General features: G+C 40.1%; 1 protein-coding gene and 1 pseudogene across 1 annotated transcript; both read left to right on the top strand.

Moving 5' to 3' along the window:
- Positions 1-5610: 5610 nt before the first annotated feature.
- On the top strand, positions 5611-6636 carry LOC141350300 (trace amine-associated receptor 4-like; annotated as a pseudogene).
- Positions 6637-16208: 9572 nt separating this feature from the next.
- On the top strand, positions 16209-18953 carry LOC141350299 (trace amine-associated receptor 2-like). The gene is made up of 3 exons (XM_073855399.1): positions 16209-16412; positions 16679-16684; positions 18138-18953. The coding sequence occupies exons 1-3, from the start codon at positions 16209-16211 to the stop codon at positions 18933-18935; spliced, it is 1008 nt and encodes a 335-aa protein (XP_073711500.1). The 3' UTR covers positions 18936-18953.
- The last annotated feature ends 773 nt before the right edge of the window (positions 18954-19726 follow it).

Here is a 19726-nt window from a genome sequence, read left to right as displayed (position 1 = left end):
CAAGTCCTGTGAACATCTATGCAACTCATCCCAAACGTTGCCTGTGTTTAGGGGTGCTATTCAGCCTAATGATCATGCCCAAGCCTGGTAACATCAGAGCTTTTTAATATATTTTACCAGGTATGACACATCTGCATATCGCATTTTGAGCAAGCTAAGTGTTATAAAAACAAGTGAAATGGGCCAGATTGACAGCAATGACAAGCCCACGCAGTCCGCTGTGATTGCTGCATGGTGACACTTTGAAAACATGTAGGCTACAATAGGATTGTAGATTTAAGTAGGAAAAATCGGTGTATTATTTTAAAGTATATTTTATGTGACACACTTCCTGCTGCCAGTTAGTGGCGCTGTAACTGTGTCCCACAAAAACCACATCTACCTATGTGACTGGACCTCATAATCAAACATACAGTTTGATATAAATCACTTGATGTATGCAGAACATGTGACACGTTCCTTTTCTCCCCATACATTTATTGCATCGCCATGCCAACATCATCCAAATCTTAAACATTCGAAATCGTTTAGCATCGTTAAATCTTGTTAGCCAAATTTTGAGACAATTGTCACAAGCCAGGGGCTGGCCGCTAAGGGTTAAGCCACGCCCCTTCTAACTTCCACCTCGAGGAGGTCCCCAAAACCAACCCAATGACCAGACAACAACGAGTACAGGTAAGTATAAAAATATTTTTTATTGATTTAAATATTTAAAATATATGGGGACTCGGGGAAAGGGGATTTAAAACTAGGATCAGGATCTGTCCTCCAGGGGGGGGTTTTACGTCGGGGAACGGGCTCCCGCCTCTGGTTCCCTCTGCCCGTGGCGCGCTCCTCTTCCTTCCTGGAGGCAGAATAAAATCACAATGAAGATGGGCATGTACTGTTTCCTGTCCGTGTACCTGCGTGTAGTTCGCGGCACTCCGCCGTCTTCCCACGCAGCTCCTTAATTGTCGACTCACTCTCCTTTCCTGTTTCTCTTCCTCTCTACAGGCTACCACTAGGGCACAAAGACACACCGGATCGTCCTCACGAGGGTCTCCACCGACCACAGCTGCTGGGTAAGTATGAATCTTCCTCCTCAACTCGTCACTTTAGTACTCACACTGTTTCTCTCTCTCTTCCTCCACAGACGACAGCTGGGACACAAAGGCACAGTGAATCGTTCTCAGGTAATTCTCTCACCTCGTCGCTGATTACAGCTTCTGGTACGTATGGTTCTCCTTCACAACGGGTCTCCTTAGAGCTCACACCGTTTCTCTCTCTCTTTCTCCACAGACGACAGCTGGGACACAAAGGCACAGTGAATCGTTCTCAGGTAATTCTCTCACCTCGTCGCTGATTACAGCTTCTGGTACGTATGGTTCTCCTTCACAACGGGTCTCCTTAGAGCTCACACCGTTTCTCTCTCTCTTTCTCCACAGACGACAGCTGGGACACAAAGGCACAGTGAATCGTTCTTAGTTAGTTCTCTCACCTCGTCGCTGATTACAGCTTCTGGTACGTATGGTTCTCATTAACAACGGGTCTCCTTAGAGCTCACACTGTTTCTCTCTCTCTTTCTCCACAGACGACAGCTGGGACACAAAGGCACAGTGAATCGTTCTTAGTTATTTCTCTCACCTCGTCGCTGATTACAGCTTCTGGTATGTATGGTTCTCCTTCACAACGGGTCTCCTTAGAGCTCACACTGTTTCTCTCTCTCTTTCTCCACAGACGACAGCTGGGACACAAAGGCACAGTGAATCGTTCTTAGTTATTTCTCTCACCTCGTCGCTGATTACAGCTTCTGGTACGTATGGTTCTCCTTCACAACGGGTCTCCTTAGAGCTCACACTGTTTCTCTCTCTCTTTCTCCACTGACGAAAGCTGGGACACAAAGGCACAGTGAATCGTTCTTGGTTAGTTCTCTCACCTCGTCGCTGACTACAGCGTCTGGTACGTATAGTTCTCCTTCACAATGGGTCTCCTTAGAGCTCACACTGTTTCTCTCTCTCTTTCTCCACAGACGACAGCTGGGACACAAAGGCACAGTGAATCGTTCTTAGTTAGTTCTCTCACCTCGTCGCTAATTACAGCTTCTGGTACGTATGGTTCTCCTTCACAACGGGTCTCCTTAGAGCTCACACTGTTTTTCTCTCTCTTCCTCCACAGACGACAGCTCGTCGCTGAATACAGCTTCTGGTACGTATGGTTCTCCTTCACAACGGGTCTCCTTAGAGCTCACACTGTTTCTCTCTCTCTTCCTCCACAGACGACAGCTTTCTTCCCTGTTGATGGACAGACTGAACAGGTTATGTTTTACTCTCTCAAGGTAGCGGACTCACGAATACGGCTAGGCGTACTGCATCGACCGGCAGTGATTTCCAAGATAGCGCCGGGGACCAAAACCCTCTCGGCTGACTCGTTGATTCAACAGAGGGGCGGAAGTGTCACGCCGTCACACCCGGGTCGAGCGCTGCCCTTTCCTCGACGCCTGTTGGCAATCAACAACCGGACCGGGGCGCCCCTTTGTAGAGACCTCGGGGCAGCGGATCTCCTTCGCCTCTGACTCTGTGATGATAGACAATACACAGGTAAAGTAGCAATGCAACTGGTAATACTCACACCGCCAGCCGTACAGATCTTCACCGCCACTCCTAACACAAATCCGCCAAGCGTCCGGCTACGAAAATACTTCAGGAACTACTCCAAAATTCCAATGCTGAAACACACTCACAGCATAATCATACACAGGGTTATTCTAGGATCCGTCTTCCTCTTCAGCGCCCCTAGCGAGTGACTGGAGGCGGGGTACGTCTGACACGACACAGCAATCTCACTGCAATATACACAGCACCACTTCAAAGTGAAATTTCTACATCCAAGACTCACCCACCACGCTCAGTGCACACAATAGACGCCCGTCTTCCTTCGCCTCGCTCTGGGCAAGAATGTGGAGATGGTAACACGGCCTAGCAGCTGGTTTCCGTCGCTGTGGCTGTCTCACACAAAGATCCTGTGGCTCACCCACCACGCTGACTCAGGGGCAGGGCCACTCACTCTCGCTGGAAAGCACTTAAAAGATGTCCAGGTCAAATACATGCAAGGTATATTCAATGAATGAGTTCGTTTACTCACAGCTGCGGTGCTTCTGTTATCTCACGCTTCCTTAGGTTGACTTTTCCTACGATAATTCCAGCTACACCGATGGGTACTCACGGTAGCACGTTCCTTCTTCCTTCACTTCGTTTATACAAGGTCAGTCTCCACTTACTTTCCAACCCGTAAGGTCTTCAATATTTGCATCCGCTGAAATCCCACGATGCACAAAGAGAGAGAGAGAGAGTCCAATAATCCGACTGGCGTACCCGTGAGTTTAACTCAGCGCTACAGCACACACCAACACTGGTCATAACAACAACACAAACTGTGATTTAAGCTGCTCTTAAGTATTCGCCCGGGTGTTGCCTTCGTCCAATCACCCGGCGTTCTTGTTAATTACCCGCAGCTGTCCGTAGTTCGGCTGATTACAGCCCTCGCGGCGCTACCGGATGTCCGGTGTTTTCTCTTCCCGGTCCGGGCGGAAACATCCGGGCGGAACCAAACTTTCCCAACTTTTGGTTCCGCCCAAAAGATCGTCACTCCTGTGACACAATCACATGAATTCCCTAGTGCAGTATTTAAAAGATCACTGCAAGCACTTTTCCAAAAAATCTAAAATGTCCTTACAGTTCGGCGGAGCTCATGAATGTCGAACTGTAAGTTGTATAGGTCAATAGAAACAATACATGTACCAGGCTTGGTACGTGTATGTACGACATCTGCATAGTTTGTTTTCTTGTTACTAGGAACCAGGGGCGTTGCTAGACATAAAGCTCTACTGGGGCACGGGCCCCCCATTTTTTTACTTTTTCTTGAAAGCCTGCGGTGTGCAAGATACAATTTCCTTTGCTTAACCCACTATTCCAACATTGCAACAAGTACTGGGAAAGACAAACATTTATTTAAAAATATTTGGGTATCATCTTCATATATACATATATACAACATTATTAACATGTTTAAAGGCATAAAATGTTTGGAAATAATGGCCGGAGAGAAAATTTTTTATGCACATTTGCATTTTACATAACAATGATTAATAACTTCTTTTTTTATTTTTAAGAATATTTTCATTTTATGACTGCTACTAAAAAATCTATCTTAGTTACGCCTAACTGTTTATGTAATGACCTAGAGCTAGTGAACTAAATATTAATTTCATATCTGAAAATACAGAACAGTATAACACTGTTTTTGTATGTGAACAATGCAATTTTATAGACTATTGACAGAGGTTTTCCTGAGATTTTCCCTCTAATGTTTAAGCCCTGAGAGGGTAAGATGTTATGTGTCTTTACTCACTTAAATTCATCATCTCTCATTTTTGCTTCCCTTTTCCTGCTTTGCACAAAACATTTCTGATGTCCATCACACGCGTCAATGATCGGGTGAAAGTAAGATTTTCATTATTATTTAGAAACTTACTTTAGTCTCGTCATGTTTTCATAAACCAACTCAATCGCGTGTACTTTGTATGCGGCTGCGCACGGCAAAACAGTTGCGTGAACGCCTCAATTCATGTCCGTGTCCGCGCACCCATTCATGTCCGTGCGCGGACGCGGACATGAGGCGTGCACGCGTCAGTGCGACTGCTGCGTCGCTTTTTCAAACGTGAATTGGGTAACTACATTGCATTTAGATCCGTTTTGCCGCGATTGTCTTTGTAAAGGAATCTACTAGTTAACTGCTAAAATGTAAACTTGAGATTTACACAGGGGCGCAAAAGATTTACACTGGGGCACGTGCCCAGTAAAAGGGGTCTAGCGACGCCTCTGCTAGGGACCCCTAGTTGTGAAAATGTAAAATAAAAGAAAATTGGAAAAAGAGGCCGGGTAACAGAAGTGAAAATGACAGACACACAACTACAGATATTTCTGCAATCATTGGTTACATTTACATGCAAAAGGGGCAGGCACCTTAAAGCGTAACTAAACCCCTGGTCAAAGCCTGACTCCACCCACTGGCAATATTTGAAAAATGCAAGAAAAGTGGGCAGATCCCAACGGAAATAGAGGGGACGAACTAAGCTCCTACCAAGTGTGTGGTGAGATCGTAACAAGGGCGTGGTGAGCTTGAACCCGCTTACGTCACGAGTTCCTTTTTGGACCCAACATCCAATAGGAAAATTCAACTGCAGTAGCCACCGTTCAACCTGAAGAGGGCAGCACTCAGACGTTTTTACACCATATATTGCAGTATTGAAACACTTTATATCTTAATGTCAAAAAACTTACTAAAATCAATGAACAGCACTAATAAAGGATCATTCTTACAGATCATTAACTAAAAAAAGTTGGTTTAGGGTTTAGTTACTCTTTAAATCTAAGAATATATAAAGAGACATAGCTACAGTGATGAGTCTATTTTAGATGTTAGTTTAAAAGGAAAGGTACTGTTTATATATTCATCCTTCTTTAGATCTTGTTATTTATCATATTATGATTTATAAAATAATTCAGTTTACAATTTGCTCAATACTTGTGCGTATTTTTACTTTTACAACTGACATATCGAGATTTGGACGTGATGTCTTCCAATGAGACTGAGAATATTCTCCTGTGTTATCCTTTACATCCAGACTCTTGTCCTAGAGCTCATCGTCTCACTGGAGTTAAAGTGACAATGTATGCTTTTATGTTACTCATGATCCTCATGACAGTTTTGGGGAATCTACTGATCATCATCTCCATCTCTCACTTCAAACAGCTTCAGTCTCCAACTCATCTGATCGTTCAGTCATTGGCTGTGTGTGACTGTCTGCTGGGTTCACTGGTGATGCCCTACAGTATGGTGCGATCTGTCGAGGGCTGCTGGTTTTTGGGAGATGTTATTTGTAAAGTGCATTTTAGTTTGGACATGACCCTCTGTGTCGCATCTATACTGCATCTTAGTTTAATATCTATTGATAGATACTTGGCAATATATTACCCTTTAAAATACAAAACGAGGATCACAAACAACACTATGACTGTATTTATCACCTTTACATGGATCTTTTCATTTTTATACTGCTTTAGCCTTGTGTTTTCAGAGGTTAATAGTGCTGGTTTAGAAGCTCTTATATTACAGGTGTCTTGTTTTGGTGGCTGTGCTGTGTTTTTTAACAAAGATTAGTGTAGGTAGGTAATTAGTGTAATTTTAGTATTTATTATTCCAGGAACTATAATGAGCGCTCTGTATATCAGCATATTTATAGTTGTGAAAAAACATGCAAAGGTTTTGTCAAAAAAAGTGTCTGTGGCCACCAAACGTGTTTACAGTCAAAGCTCTGCACACAGAGAAAGAAAAGCAGCTAAAACTCTGGCTCTTGTTATGGGCGTTTTCTTTCTCTGTTGGTTGCCTGGTTTTACTGCCATTGCTGTCAACCCTTATATAAATTTTTCAACTCCACCTGATGTTTTTGAAGCTTTAGGTTGGTTTGGATATTTTAATTCTGCATGTAATCCTTTGATCTATGGATTTTTCTATCCTTGTTTTCAGAAGGCCTTTAAGATTCTTATATTCACTTATATCTATGGCATAAAGAACTCAAATGGTTTGACATTTGAGTAAATATAATTTTTTTAAGTATGATTTTTGTATATATTTGTATGGCCTAAATAAACTTGTGAATAAATATTTTAGCATCAATTACTGCTAAATATATATATATATATTTTAACATTATTACAAGAAATGTTTAATCATGGTGCATCTTAATTTTAAAGGATTTATATATTAAATAATCATTATGTCATTAATACTCCAACCGTATGTACACTGTCAGAAATAAAGGTACAAAAATGTACCTTTTCTGTAACTGGGATACAAAACAGAATACAATTTTGGGTAGATTACCGTACCTTAAAGGTGCAGTGTGTAATTTTTAGAAGGATCTCTTGACCGAAATGCAAAATAATATTCAAAACTATATGATCAGGGGTGTATAAAGACCTTTCATAATAAACCGTTATGTGTTTATTACCTTAGAATGAAACGTTTTTATCTACATACACCGAGGGTCCCCTTACATGGAAGTCGCCATTTTGTGCTGCCATGTTTCTACAGAAGCTCTTAACGGACAAACTTTTTTGCAAAGTTGTCTCTGGCGATGACATGTTTGTCCTGTGGTGGCTATCGTAGCTTCTCTGTGTTTCTGAAGCAAGAGGTGAGCAGTGGACTGAGCCTTTGGTTGCAATTCGCAACCTCACCACTAGATGCCGCTAAAATTTACACACTGCACCTTTAAGGACCTACATTGTTAGAAAAAAGTCTAAATATGTACCCTAGCTGTCAGTGGGGCAGCACCCTTTAAAAAGGCAATTGAATGGACCATTAGGTACAGATATGTAAATATTTAGTACCAATATGTACCTTTGAGATACTAATATGTACTTCTGAGGTACTAAAATGAAATCCTTATAGGTCCAAAGCGGTACTTTTTGAAAGGGTACAGCCCAAGTGACAGAAAAGGTACAGTTTTGTACCTTTATTTCTGAGAGTGTAGTTTTAAACCTGTATGCATGTATGTCATCTGTTGAACATAAACAAAGATGTTTTTTTATTCATATAATGAAAGTCAATGTAATGACACAAGGGCGAGTAAATCAGAATTATTTGTTTTGTATGAACATTTCTTTATCGTCCTTTTTGTGAGGGAAGAAGACCACAGCAGATATTGAAGAGATCGGTTTGTACTGTGATCAGAAGAATCCAGAGCCAATCCCAGACTTCTGGCGGCCCTATCAGCGCGTTCAAATGAACCCATTGACTGTCTCAGCTCAAATGTAGCTAAACTAAATATTTTATGAATAAAAATAAAATCAAAATAACTGTCAGAAAAACAATAATAAACAACTCAACAGATTTTCCAATTAAGGCTTATCAGTTGTACACATACCAAAACAAATCAATATTTCTCTAAATATGCAAACTTAAATGTAATGTGCATTATTTTAAAATGCTAACAGGATTCACACAACATATTGCATGAATACATGTGTTTATTTCTTTAAAGGTCCCATATTGTCAAAACTGAAATTGTGTGGTTTTTTTCATGATAACTGAAGTCTAGGGGCTATGTTATTACCATATGAGTTTAATTTAACTCTTTCCCCGCCAGCGTTTTTTAAAAAAGTTGCACCCAGCGCCAGCGTTTTTCATGATTTTCACAAAAGTTTAATGCCTTCCAGAAAATGTTCTTCTTCAAATATATAAACATACAATATACCAAATGAAAGAACAGACCCTCTGCTTTCAAACGAAAAACCCGTTTCATCCTACCTTATGTAGTTCTTTTGTAATCAGCTTTTGAATATGGGTAGGTTTCTGCAAAAACACCACATTTTGAGCAAAAAGCTAAGATAATTCCATTTTTGTGACGGACTTTTCATAGAGATCCCATTCAGAGCGATCTTTAAAACAGACACGGACATGCAGCAGCTTGCCATAGGGCAATTCTTCCGGGTTTAAAAAGTTGCGGAAGGGCACCTCCTAGTGGATAATAGCGGTATTGCGGAAATACGGAAATACTCGTCATTGGCGGGGAAGCGTTTTCTCTTGATTGACGAGATATCTCGTCAATGGCGGGGAAAGACTTAAAAGTCAAATGCACACAACCTGCTTGAAGTAGCTGTGAGTTAAAACGGTTTGTTTGTACTTTCGTAAAGTTGCTATGTCACCAAAACACAGTCACCGCCTTCAGTCTCCACCCAGCACTGTCCATTGTCCACCCCCTTTTTTGCCAAACAAACCCCTGAGGAATATCACACCATGTGAGAAGATGCTGTTCAATTGATGGATATCAGGAAACTAAATCATTGCACAGGCTTCTGAAAAACATTAATATACGAGAACAATGGCTAATGTTCATTAATTCAGAAATTCCTCAACAATTAATTTGACTTCAGCCGTCTGTCCTAAACATTTCACAAGTGACTGATTCAGTGTAGCAGTTCAATGCTGGTTTCTCCAGGAATCTACTTATCACAGATGTTGCAGTCTTTACTTTGTTGGATCCGACCTCAAATCCACAACCCGGAAGTAAATACAATTTAAGTAGGGCTGCACAATAACTTGCACACGATTGTCACACGCATCTCGTTGATTAGTCACCTGCTCTCAGAACCGGCTGCCGGTTGTCGCTTCTGAAAGCAGCTGATGGTGATTTACTACTAATCAATAAACCGGCTTTACTGAAGAGGTGCGCGAAACAATCGCAGGCGATTTATCCTGCAATCCTTACTTTTAAGTTACATTATGGAGCCAGAGAAAACTGAAATGATATATTGTAAACAGTTATGCAATGCTAACGTGATGTTAAGATGTTGCTTACTAGATGCTTACGTGTTGTTTTGTAACGTTAAAGTCTATGGTAGCCACCAGTTTTGACAGAATATCCAGACCTGCCAATCTTTACGCATTTTGGGTAACAGATACGCATTTAGGCACCAAACTATGCTGCTACGATTTGTCTCTTCAAAATACGCGAAAAGCCTTTGATGGCTTTGAGTTCAACTGACGCATTAGGCAACTCGTCTATGGGTGTAACCGCATTGGGCAGCAACCTGTTGGGAATAGAAGATGTAGACCAATCATAGCGCTAGTTTTAAACTTCAAAGCGGAGAGCAATGGTAAGTACGGGACTTTGCATTTGTAATAAAGCATAGAGACACATGCTACACTGAATCAAGGCTCCTTAAAGGTACTCTAAGCGAATTCACACATTTTAGGCCATAAAACTCTGTCTCTGTAGACACCCCAGGCTTCGCAACCTGCAACAAAAACAAAGTGCTCAAACCTACCACCAGAAAACATAACAAAGTGTTCCAGCAAAAAAATTACAAGAAGGATCTGGAAGTGCGGGTTGGGTGCGTTCATGACTCGTTCAGAAACCACGGAAGGGAGGGGGAGGGGAGGAGTTAGCTACGTTCTGTTTTGTTTGAACATCAACAAGAATAGACATTACACAGATTCGCTTAGAGCGCCTTTAAGATGGAGGAGGCTGCACGTGCATACTGTATATAATATGTCACCATAATCAATCACAGAAAGAAAAGTAGTTTCCACAAGTTTTTTTGCATTAAAAGTAAAACTAGATTTATTTCTAAAATAAAAACCAATCTTTGTTTTGAGCTTCTTAACTAAATGAGCAATATGTACCTTAAATAAAAGTTTGTCATCTATCCATATACCCAAGTACTTGTATGTGGGTACCCTTTCAATGGATTTACCATCAGAAACTATCGTTTACTACAGTTGCTAGAATCATCAAGCAACTTTAGGCAAGTCTTTAAAAATACCATGTACTTAGTTTTCCGAGGATTAAAAAACAATTTTAAATTGAGCAGAGCAGTTTGTAATGACTGAAATGCAGTCTGAAGCTCTTGCACAGCCTGTGCTATGGAAGGAGCATATGTATAAATGACAGTGTCATCAGCATAAAAGTGTACTTTCGCTTGAATGTCCTTACCTAAATAATTTATAAAAATAGAGAATAGGTCCCAGAATAGACCCCTGGGGGGACCCCTTTAGATATCCCAAGAAACTTAGATTTGTAGCCCTCTGCATAGACACACTGAGTTTGATCTACAAAATTGTTTCTAAACCATTTAACAGCATTAGAACATAATTAGAATATAACTTCCGCTGCCACCTTTAGAAGATAAGGATCCAGATTGTCAGGACCTGCACATTTTTTGTGGTAAATGCCTTTCAGAGCTTTATAAAGTTGCACAACTGAAATAGTTTTAAAATCAGCCAATCCAGATTTCTATCAGTTGCAGAGGTGGCAGAACATGGGACAGAAAAGAAAATTGAGTGAAAATATCCCCATGCCAATTCAATCTCTGGAATCAGAGTTACTCTGTTTAGATCACTATTATATAAATCACACAGGAAAGCCTGCTTTTGAAAACTTTTAAAATATCTTTTAAAAATGAATCTGGGTTTTACCTTGGGAATTTTTGTATTTCTGATACAAGCAATTGCACAATGATTGCAAAATATGCCAGTTAAGGTGTATTTTTTATAATTAAATCAAGCAAGGTAGATTTATGTTGTGATTTAGGATTTGGCCTTCTTGGAGCATTAATTAGTTGTTACTAGGTTTAATGAATCACACAGTTCTTTAAAACAATCTGACATCACTGAAAGCCATTCCCAATCCAGATCACCCATAAGGATGAATTGGTTGTGTTATCAATAGCGGTTGGAGAAGGGAAGATGGCCAGCCGTCTCCTGGCCAAGGAGCTGCTTGGTCAACTTGAATGGATTTGCCAAGAATGCTGCCCTTTTCCTGGATCTTTGCTTCCGCCTCCTTCTATGGAACTCTGCCCTTCTGTACACTTATTGCTGTCCACCCACACAGGAAAGCCCTTTCTGTATACTCATCGCTGCCCTTCTGTAAAGGAAAGCCCTTCAGTATATTAATGTTGCCTACCTGTAAAGGAAAGCTCTTCTGTACACTTATTGCTGTCCACCCACACAGGAAAGCCCTTTCTGTATACTCATCGCTGCCCTTCTGTATGCCCATTGCTGCCTACCTGTAAAGGAAAGCCCTTCTGTACACTTATTGCTGTCCGCCACACAGGAAAGCTCTTTCTGTATACTCATGTAAGGAAAGCCCTTCTGTATGCTCGTTGCTGCCTACCTGTAAAGGAAAGCCCTTCTGTATACTCATTGCTGTTCACTTACACAGCAAAGCTCTTCTTGTACACTCGTCACTGCCTACATGTAAGGGGAAGTCATTTCTGCATATTTGTTGCTGTCTGCCTACAAAGGAAAGTCCCTTCTGCATACTTACTGCCGCTGCTTGCAAAGTAAAAGCCCGTCCTGTGTCTTCACTGTTGTCCGCCTGCAAGAAAAGTCCTTTCTGCATACTTACTGTTGCCCGCCTGCAAAGAAAAGTCTTTTCTGCATACTTACTGTTGCCCGCCTGCAAAGAAAAGTTCTTTCTGCATAGCTACTGCCGCCCACTTGCAAAGTCCGTCCTGTGGGATCACTGCTGCTCTTCTGTAAAGGAAAGTCCTTTCTGTATACTTACTGCTGCCTGCCTAGGAGAAAGTCCTTTCTTTGTATCCATTGCTGTTTACCTGTGCAGGAAAGCCCTAACTGGAGATCTATCGCTGTACACCTGCAAAGGAGAACCTCTTTGGAATATTTACTACTGCAAACTTATACAGGGAAGCCCTTTTTGAACATTCATCGTTGCATGTTTTCCAAGGAAAGCCCCTTCTGAATACTTACTGCTACATACTTGCGTAGGAAAGCCCCTTCTGAATACACATCGTTAAATACTTGCAAAGGAGAGCCCCTTTGGAATACTTAACGCTGCATGCCTGTAGAGGAAAGCCCCTTTTGAATACTCATTGTTGCATACTTACAAAGGAAAGCCTCTTCTGAAAACTCCCTGTGGCATACCTGCGAAGGAAACCCTTTCTGAATACTCGTGGCGGTACCCTTGCAAAGGAGCTTTCCAAACGCTCTCAGATCAGTTCAGGGTGTATATGTGAACAAACCAAGTGATCTCAGAGCCCCCTAAAAGGACCCAGAAGTGAACCGAACTCAGACCACGTCAGGGTTCTTTTGTGGTTCGATTTCTTTTTGATATGTGAAATCAATGAGGTCCCGGTCCACTTTGAGTGTTGTTTGGACATTGTATCAAAATCAACTGCTGCACAGAAAGCTGGGATCTGAGTTCTTATGAAGTTGTGATGTGAACAAGAAAAGGTCTGAGATCACTTAAGTTCTGAAGAGGACCAAAAAAAGAACTGGGTCCTCTTTTGAGTCCACTATATTGTGAACACCAAAAGGACTGAGGTCACATTCAGCTAGTTCCTTTTCTGGTTCACTTTAAGTGAACTGGGTTTGGTTCTTTTAAAATGAACTATATGTGAAAACACCCCTAGTTCCAGTGAAAGGAACTCTTATGCTTCATCATACTAAGACATTTTGGACAATTTCATGCTCCCAACTTTGTGGAAACAGTTTGGGGGTGGCCCTTTCCTGTTCCAACATGACTGTGCACCAGTGCACAAAGCAAGTTCCATAAAGAAATGGATGAGCAAGTTTGGTGTGGAGGAACTTGACTGGCCTGCACAGAGTCCTGACCTAAACCCAATAGAAGATCTTTGGGATGAATTAAACAGAGACGAGCAAGGCTTTCTCGTCCAACATCAGTGTGTGATGTTTGTAGGGTTATAATCAGTCAAAGAAAATAAACAGAGACACGAGACTGTTTTTACTTTCTTCTCTCCTCTTTACTTCTCTTCTTCTCTTTTCACTACTGCCATCTAGTGGCTACACAACCAATCTGCAGACACAACATTTCCCCTTTTCTTGAAGCATTTTGGTTAAGGTACTGTCATGGAACATTACAACTTAGTACCGTACTATATTTCCAATACTGTAAACAATACAGAATTAAAGAATTTCGATATTAACCAATTAGCTTTATCTATAAAAAGTTTACTAGCAAAACAAATGGTGTATTAACTCCTAGCACTTTCTCTAAGGAGTATCTTAATAACATTTAAACTAACTCAAGTAAACACCCAAAGCAACAATTAACCGAATTGGAATCATGACTGTTCCCACAGCCTCTAACTGTACCTATTTCTCTAACACAAAGTCCTTCAACCAAACTGGCTGTTTATGAACTCTCACACTCCTTCTGGGACTCGTTTGCTGTTCATTTACATGAGCATGATGCTGTACACTCATTTTTCCTTCTGGTGTTTCTCCCAGACTTAACAACACCTCATTTGGAACTCCAGTGAGACGAGACGCATTCCATTTCTTCCCATCTTCCAACAGGAAGGTATTTGGACCCACTCTCTTTTTCACCAAACAGGGAGCAGTGTACTTTGATGAACCTTTGCGAACATGCTCAGGTTTCTTAATACGCACCCAGTCCTTTTCCTTGAATGTGGGTACCCTAGCGCCTCTCTTTTTGTCTGTATAGTCTTTACATTTCTGCTGTTTACGAACCACTGTATCACTAATCTCCGAACGTGTCTTAGCTCTCATGCTGACAGGCAGGACATCCAGTTTTGTACGCATCTTACGGCCACGCAAAAGCTCGAATGGTGTAGCCCCTGTGGTAGCATGTGGCGTAGCACGAAAATTATGCAAGAATTGTGTCACAGCTGTCTTCCAGGGCTGCTTTTCTTGAATTGCAGATTGGATACACTCTTTCAACACTTTATTAAATCGCTCCACTGCCCCGTTAGCTTGTGGATAATATACACTGGAGTACACATGCTGAATGTTACGTTCCTCCAAGAAATCAGCAAAAGCCGTAGAGGTAAGTTGTGCACCATTATTAGACACTAAGCAGTGTGGATTGCCTTCTCTACTGAAGATGGTGTCCAGGAAAGTGGTTATGACATCCGTTGTCACATGTGATGCAAAAGCTACTTCTGGCCACTTACTGTAGTAGTCTACTAGTGTTATGGCGTAGCGGCAATCCCAAGTAGCAGACTCAAATGGTCCCACAATATCGATTGCTACCTTTTGCCATGGACCATTAGGTAGTTCCACAGGTATGATAGGTGCAGGTGCAGGCTTGGCCGTTTTGTCGTTTAGCTGACATGTCACACATGAGGCAATCAAGGTTTCTACGTTTTTGCCCATTTGCGGCCACCAGTAGAGCTCATGAAGTCTTTGTTTAGTCCGTACAATGCCTTGGTGTCCTTCATGAGCTAAATTCACCAGTCTTGTGCGCAGAGACAATGGCACCACAAGGCAATGATCACCCGCATAATTAGCGGACCCTCCACTGAAAGCTCATGTAAAGCAGCCAGGAACTGATTAATAGTTTCGTCAGTTCGCTGTGCTCTTTGCCTAAATTTGTGTCTCTCAGCGACAACATTAACTGCAGGAATGAAATGGCTTTTCAGCGCAGCGACAGCCGTGGTATAAGTATTGCCCGTGTCTGGTAAGGTATAAAACAGTCTTTGTCCTTCTGTGCCCAAAGCATGTAGCAGAACAGCTCGCTTTCTTTCCTCTGGCCATGCGTCACCAGTAGCATCGATTACAAGTAGGTAATTTTCAAACATTTTGAGCCAAACGGTAAATGTAAGAGAAGGCTCACCAGGGCATGGCAGAAATGGAGCCGGTAAAGGAACTGAAATCGACATCCTCGTCGCCAAATGTGATGTTTGTAGGGTTATAATCAGTAAAAGAAAATAAACAGAGACACGAGACTGTTTTTACTTTCTTCTCTCCTCTTTACTTCTCTTCTTCTCTTTTCACTACTGCCATCTAGTGGCTACACAACCAATCTGCAGACACAACACAGTGTCTGACCTTACAAATGTACTTTTAAAAGAATGTTCAAAAACCTTGTAGAAAGTCTTACAAGAAGAGTTGAAGCTGGTAAAGCTGCGAAGGGTGGGCCAACTCCATACTAAACATTATGGATTAAGAATGGGATGTCATTCAGGTTCATGTGCATATAAAGGCAAGTCTCCCAAAACTTTTGGCAATATAATGTAAATTATTAACAGAATGGAAGCCTGTATATTATTCTATTCACTTCTTTTTTTAGAGGGGGGGGGGGGGCACTATATTTGTGATCACACTAGTAGTGGCACTACCCACAAGTCATCTTAAAGATGCATTCATTAAAAAAATTATTATGATTTGCATTCACATTAACCACAGTACTGTAAATCTGTATTGTAGCTTTTTCAAAAAACATATTTTTCATTAACATTTTATTTTTTTATTTAAGGTAAAAAAAATCTGAAATCTGAAATTGAATAATTCACTTTAAATTAAACTTATAAATAATCAAAGCATGTTAAATAGCCTATAAGTGAAAATTAGAGAAGACAAAAAAATTGGAGTTAACACAGCAAATTAACATGACAGACCAAAAGCTACAGCTATTTCTTTAATCATTGGATACATTTACATGCATTAGGGGGAGGCACCTTACCTCTGAGAATATATAAAGAGACGTAGCAACAGCGATGAGTCCATTTGAGATGTTATTTTAAATGGAAAGGTACTGTTTATATATTAATCCTTCTTTTGGTCTTGGTCTTTATCATATAATTTTATGAAATAATTCCGTTTACATTTTGGTCAATACTTGTATCTTTTTACTTGTACAACTGATGTGTTAAGTTTTGGATGCAATGTCTTCTAATGGGACTGAGAATATTCTCCTGTGTCATCCTTTACATCCAGACTCTTGTCCTAGAACTCATCGTCTCACTGGAGTTAAAGTGGCAATGTACGCTTTCATTTTACTCATAATCCTCATGACAGTTTTTGGGAATCTGCTGATCATCATCTCCATCTCTCACTTCAAACAGCTTCAGTCTCCAACTCATCTGATCGTTCAGTCATTCAGGGGCGAAAATCTCATCTAAATGTTGGGGGGGACAATAAACATAAAATTTTTCAAGAACAATTTTTGAAGGGGACACCAATTATACAGGCAAAATTGTACTTGCAAGGAAATGTGTACAGATAGAAAACGTTTCTCTTTCTCTATGAACGGACACAAATGTAATTTTAATACACATAAATTCAGAGGTGGAAAGAGTAATAAAATATTCAAGTAAAGTTACTTCAATAATATTTTACTTAAGTAAAAGTAAAGTTACTGGTCTAAAAATACTCATGTAAAAGTAAAAAGTAAGTCATTTTAATTTTACTCAGAGTAAAAAGTTACTTTTTTTTACAGCGGGGAGAGGTTTCTAGTATAGAAAAAGACTTAAACTAGTTGTTTTTTATTGTAGGAACATCTTTACAATTAAAGTGCAATAACAAAAAGTTAATAACATAAAAAGCTTTTTTATAACTAAGAAACAGTTATGGAATTATTTAATGATTTTTACAGGTGAGTTATGCACTTTTGAAGCAAAAATAATATGAGGTCAGCAGCTAGTAAATACAATCACTATAGTAAGGTTGTAATTGATGTATTGCTGGTAACATACATTATTTTATTAAACTATATACCTAGTTTAAATGAGCATATCATGAGATGAGTGCCAAAATATACTTTTATCCTTTACACGTTTATTGTAGCTTCCCTGACCTGTGTAACCGATGTCTTTCAATCTTTCTCTCTCTCGCGCTCTCTCTCTCTCTCTCTCTCTCTCTCTCTCTGCAATGTCTAATTACCTGCGCATTCCCGAGGACGTTCTTAAGTTGTTTGACTTGACGCGAAGCTGCTAGACCTCGAAGGATGCGCATGTAATAAAAACGCGTCGTGCAAATAAGCGCTAAAAACCCGGTCGGCAATTCAAGAGCTTGAATGAAACAATCGCTTCGCGTCAACGGCCAGGGGTTTCTTTCATAAGAATTAAATTGAGGGTCTGCATTAGCCCGCGCCTGTCTCGTCCCTCTCCATCTCTTTCTGCGCGTTCCCCCGCCCATCAATCAATCATCCGTGGCGCTTCTTGCTTTTTTGTTTTATTTTTACTCAGTAACGGATATGATTTAAAATGTAGGGAAGTAGCCTACAATACTTTAAACAAAACATACTTAAGTTAAAGTAAAAGTACAGATTTTAAAAAACTACTCAAAAAAGTAAAAGTACACACAAAAAACCCCAATTACAGCAACGTGAGTAAATGTAATTTGTTACTTTTCAGCTCTGCCTCACCTCTTCATGAATGCATAACAAGTTTTCTTGTTCGTTTATCTGCTTCTGTTCTCATAAAACGAAATATGTTCATGTTTATATGTCCAAATAGACCAGTTTTAAAACACATGTGGATAAACTGATAAGTGGTGGGAAACGTTGGTTTGTAGGTATATAGCTGATTAACGCATCGGCTTCGTACACTTCTCAACCACCCTACTGTGTGGCGCTGGCAGTGGACCAAACCACTGTGAGGCAAGAGAGGGGGAATCCAAATGTTTACAACGTTTTTTGTTGTCGCTCCGTTTGTATTTGTATTGTTTTACTTCTTACACAACTATTTTAAGTATTATAAATCATTAAATGATTTTCAATACACATATTTTAATGATATTTTAGGGGGGGACAACCCTCAGATAGGGGGGGTCCTGTCCCCCCCGACCCCCCCCCGGGATTTCCGCCTATGCAGTCATTGGCTGTGTGTGACTTTCTGCTGGGTTCACTGACAATGCCCTACAGTATGGTGCGATCTGTCGAGGGCTGCTGGTTTTTGGGAGATGTTCTTTGTAAAGTATATATTAGTTTGGACATGACCCTCTGTAATGTCTCTATTCTGCATCTTTGCTTAATATCTATTGATAGATATTGGGCCATATATTACCCTTTAAAATACAAAATGAGGGTAACAAACAACACTATGACTGTAACTATTACATTTACATGGATATTTTCATTTGTGTACAGTTTTTCTGTTGTGTTTTCAGGTGTGTATGCTGTTGGTCTGGAAGCTCTTATATTACAGATGTCTTGTTTTGGTGGCTGTGCTGCTTTTTTAAACAAAGAATGGGTACTAACTACTCTCATTGTAGCATTTATTATTCCAGGAACTATAATGAGCTCTCTGTATATCAGCATATTTAAAGTTGTTAAAAAACATGCAAAGGTTTTGTCTGTGGCCTCCAAAGGTGTTAACAGTCAAAGCTCTGCACAGAGAGAAAGAAAAGCAGCTAAAACTCTGGCTCTTGTTATGGGCGTTTTCTTTCTCTGCTGGCTGCCTTTTTTTACTGTCAGTGCCGTAAACCCTTATATCAAATTTTCAACTCCAGCTGATCTTTTTGAGGCTTTAGGTTGGTTTGGATATTTTAACTCTGCTTGCAATCCTTTGATCTATGGATTTTTTTATCCGTGTTTTCAGAAGGCCTTTAAGACTCTCATATCCACTTATATCTGTGGCTTCAAGGATTCAGATGGTTTGACATTTGAGTAAATATCAATTTATTAAGTACATTTTAGAAAATTCTTAAATAAACGTAAATTATTTAGCTGTTAAATTGTTTAATTGGGGTGATCAAGCATCTTCTTAAAGTAGTAATGTTAATGTCAAATGATTTACCACATACATATTAATAAACATTCTGTAATGCATTTCTTTTTCTGTTGAACATGAACAAAGATTTTTTTTATAAACTCATATAATTAAAGTCAATGGATTGACACAAGAGCGGGTAAATCAGAATTTTTCTTTTTGTATGAACATTTCTTTATTGTAAAGAAATTGACATTTTTATTGTTCTTTATCCTTTCTTTATGGGGAAGACCATAGCAGCTATTGCAGAGATCTGTTTGTTTTGCGTTCGGGGGGATCTATTTCAAACAAAATGAAACACAACCTTTATAGTCTGCACTCTGAAATTACTTACTTCACTTAGTAAATATTACATTGATTTAAATTTAGGTTAACCCTTAAATGGATTCATTGGGTCTTTAGTGATAGGGATTATCCAGTACCCCCTCATTTACTGTATGTTTTAAATTTAGACCTCCACCTTCTTAGTATTCCTCAATCTATTATCAACAGTTCAAACTCTTTTTGTCCTTTACACCTAGACCATTAAACCAAACCACAAATGAAAAAGTTAAAAGATTCAATGAATGACTGATAGAATGTGAAGACCCCAAAATAATAAAATTTCCTCAGTAGGTAAATTCTTTGGTTTGCTTGCTTAATAATACTATCAGTGTTCTCTCTGAATTTCAATTCCGAGTCAAACATTGTGC

Source organism: Misgurnus anguillicaudatus, chromosome 18 (genome assembly GCF_027580225.2).
Source record: "Misgurnus anguillicaudatus chromosome 18, ASM2758022v2, whole genome shotgun sequence".
Taxonomy (NCBI): domain Eukaryota; kingdom Metazoa; phylum Chordata; class Actinopteri; order Cypriniformes; family Cobitidae; genus Misgurnus; species Misgurnus anguillicaudatus.
This window is presented reverse-complemented; position numbering and strand designations above follow the sequence as displayed.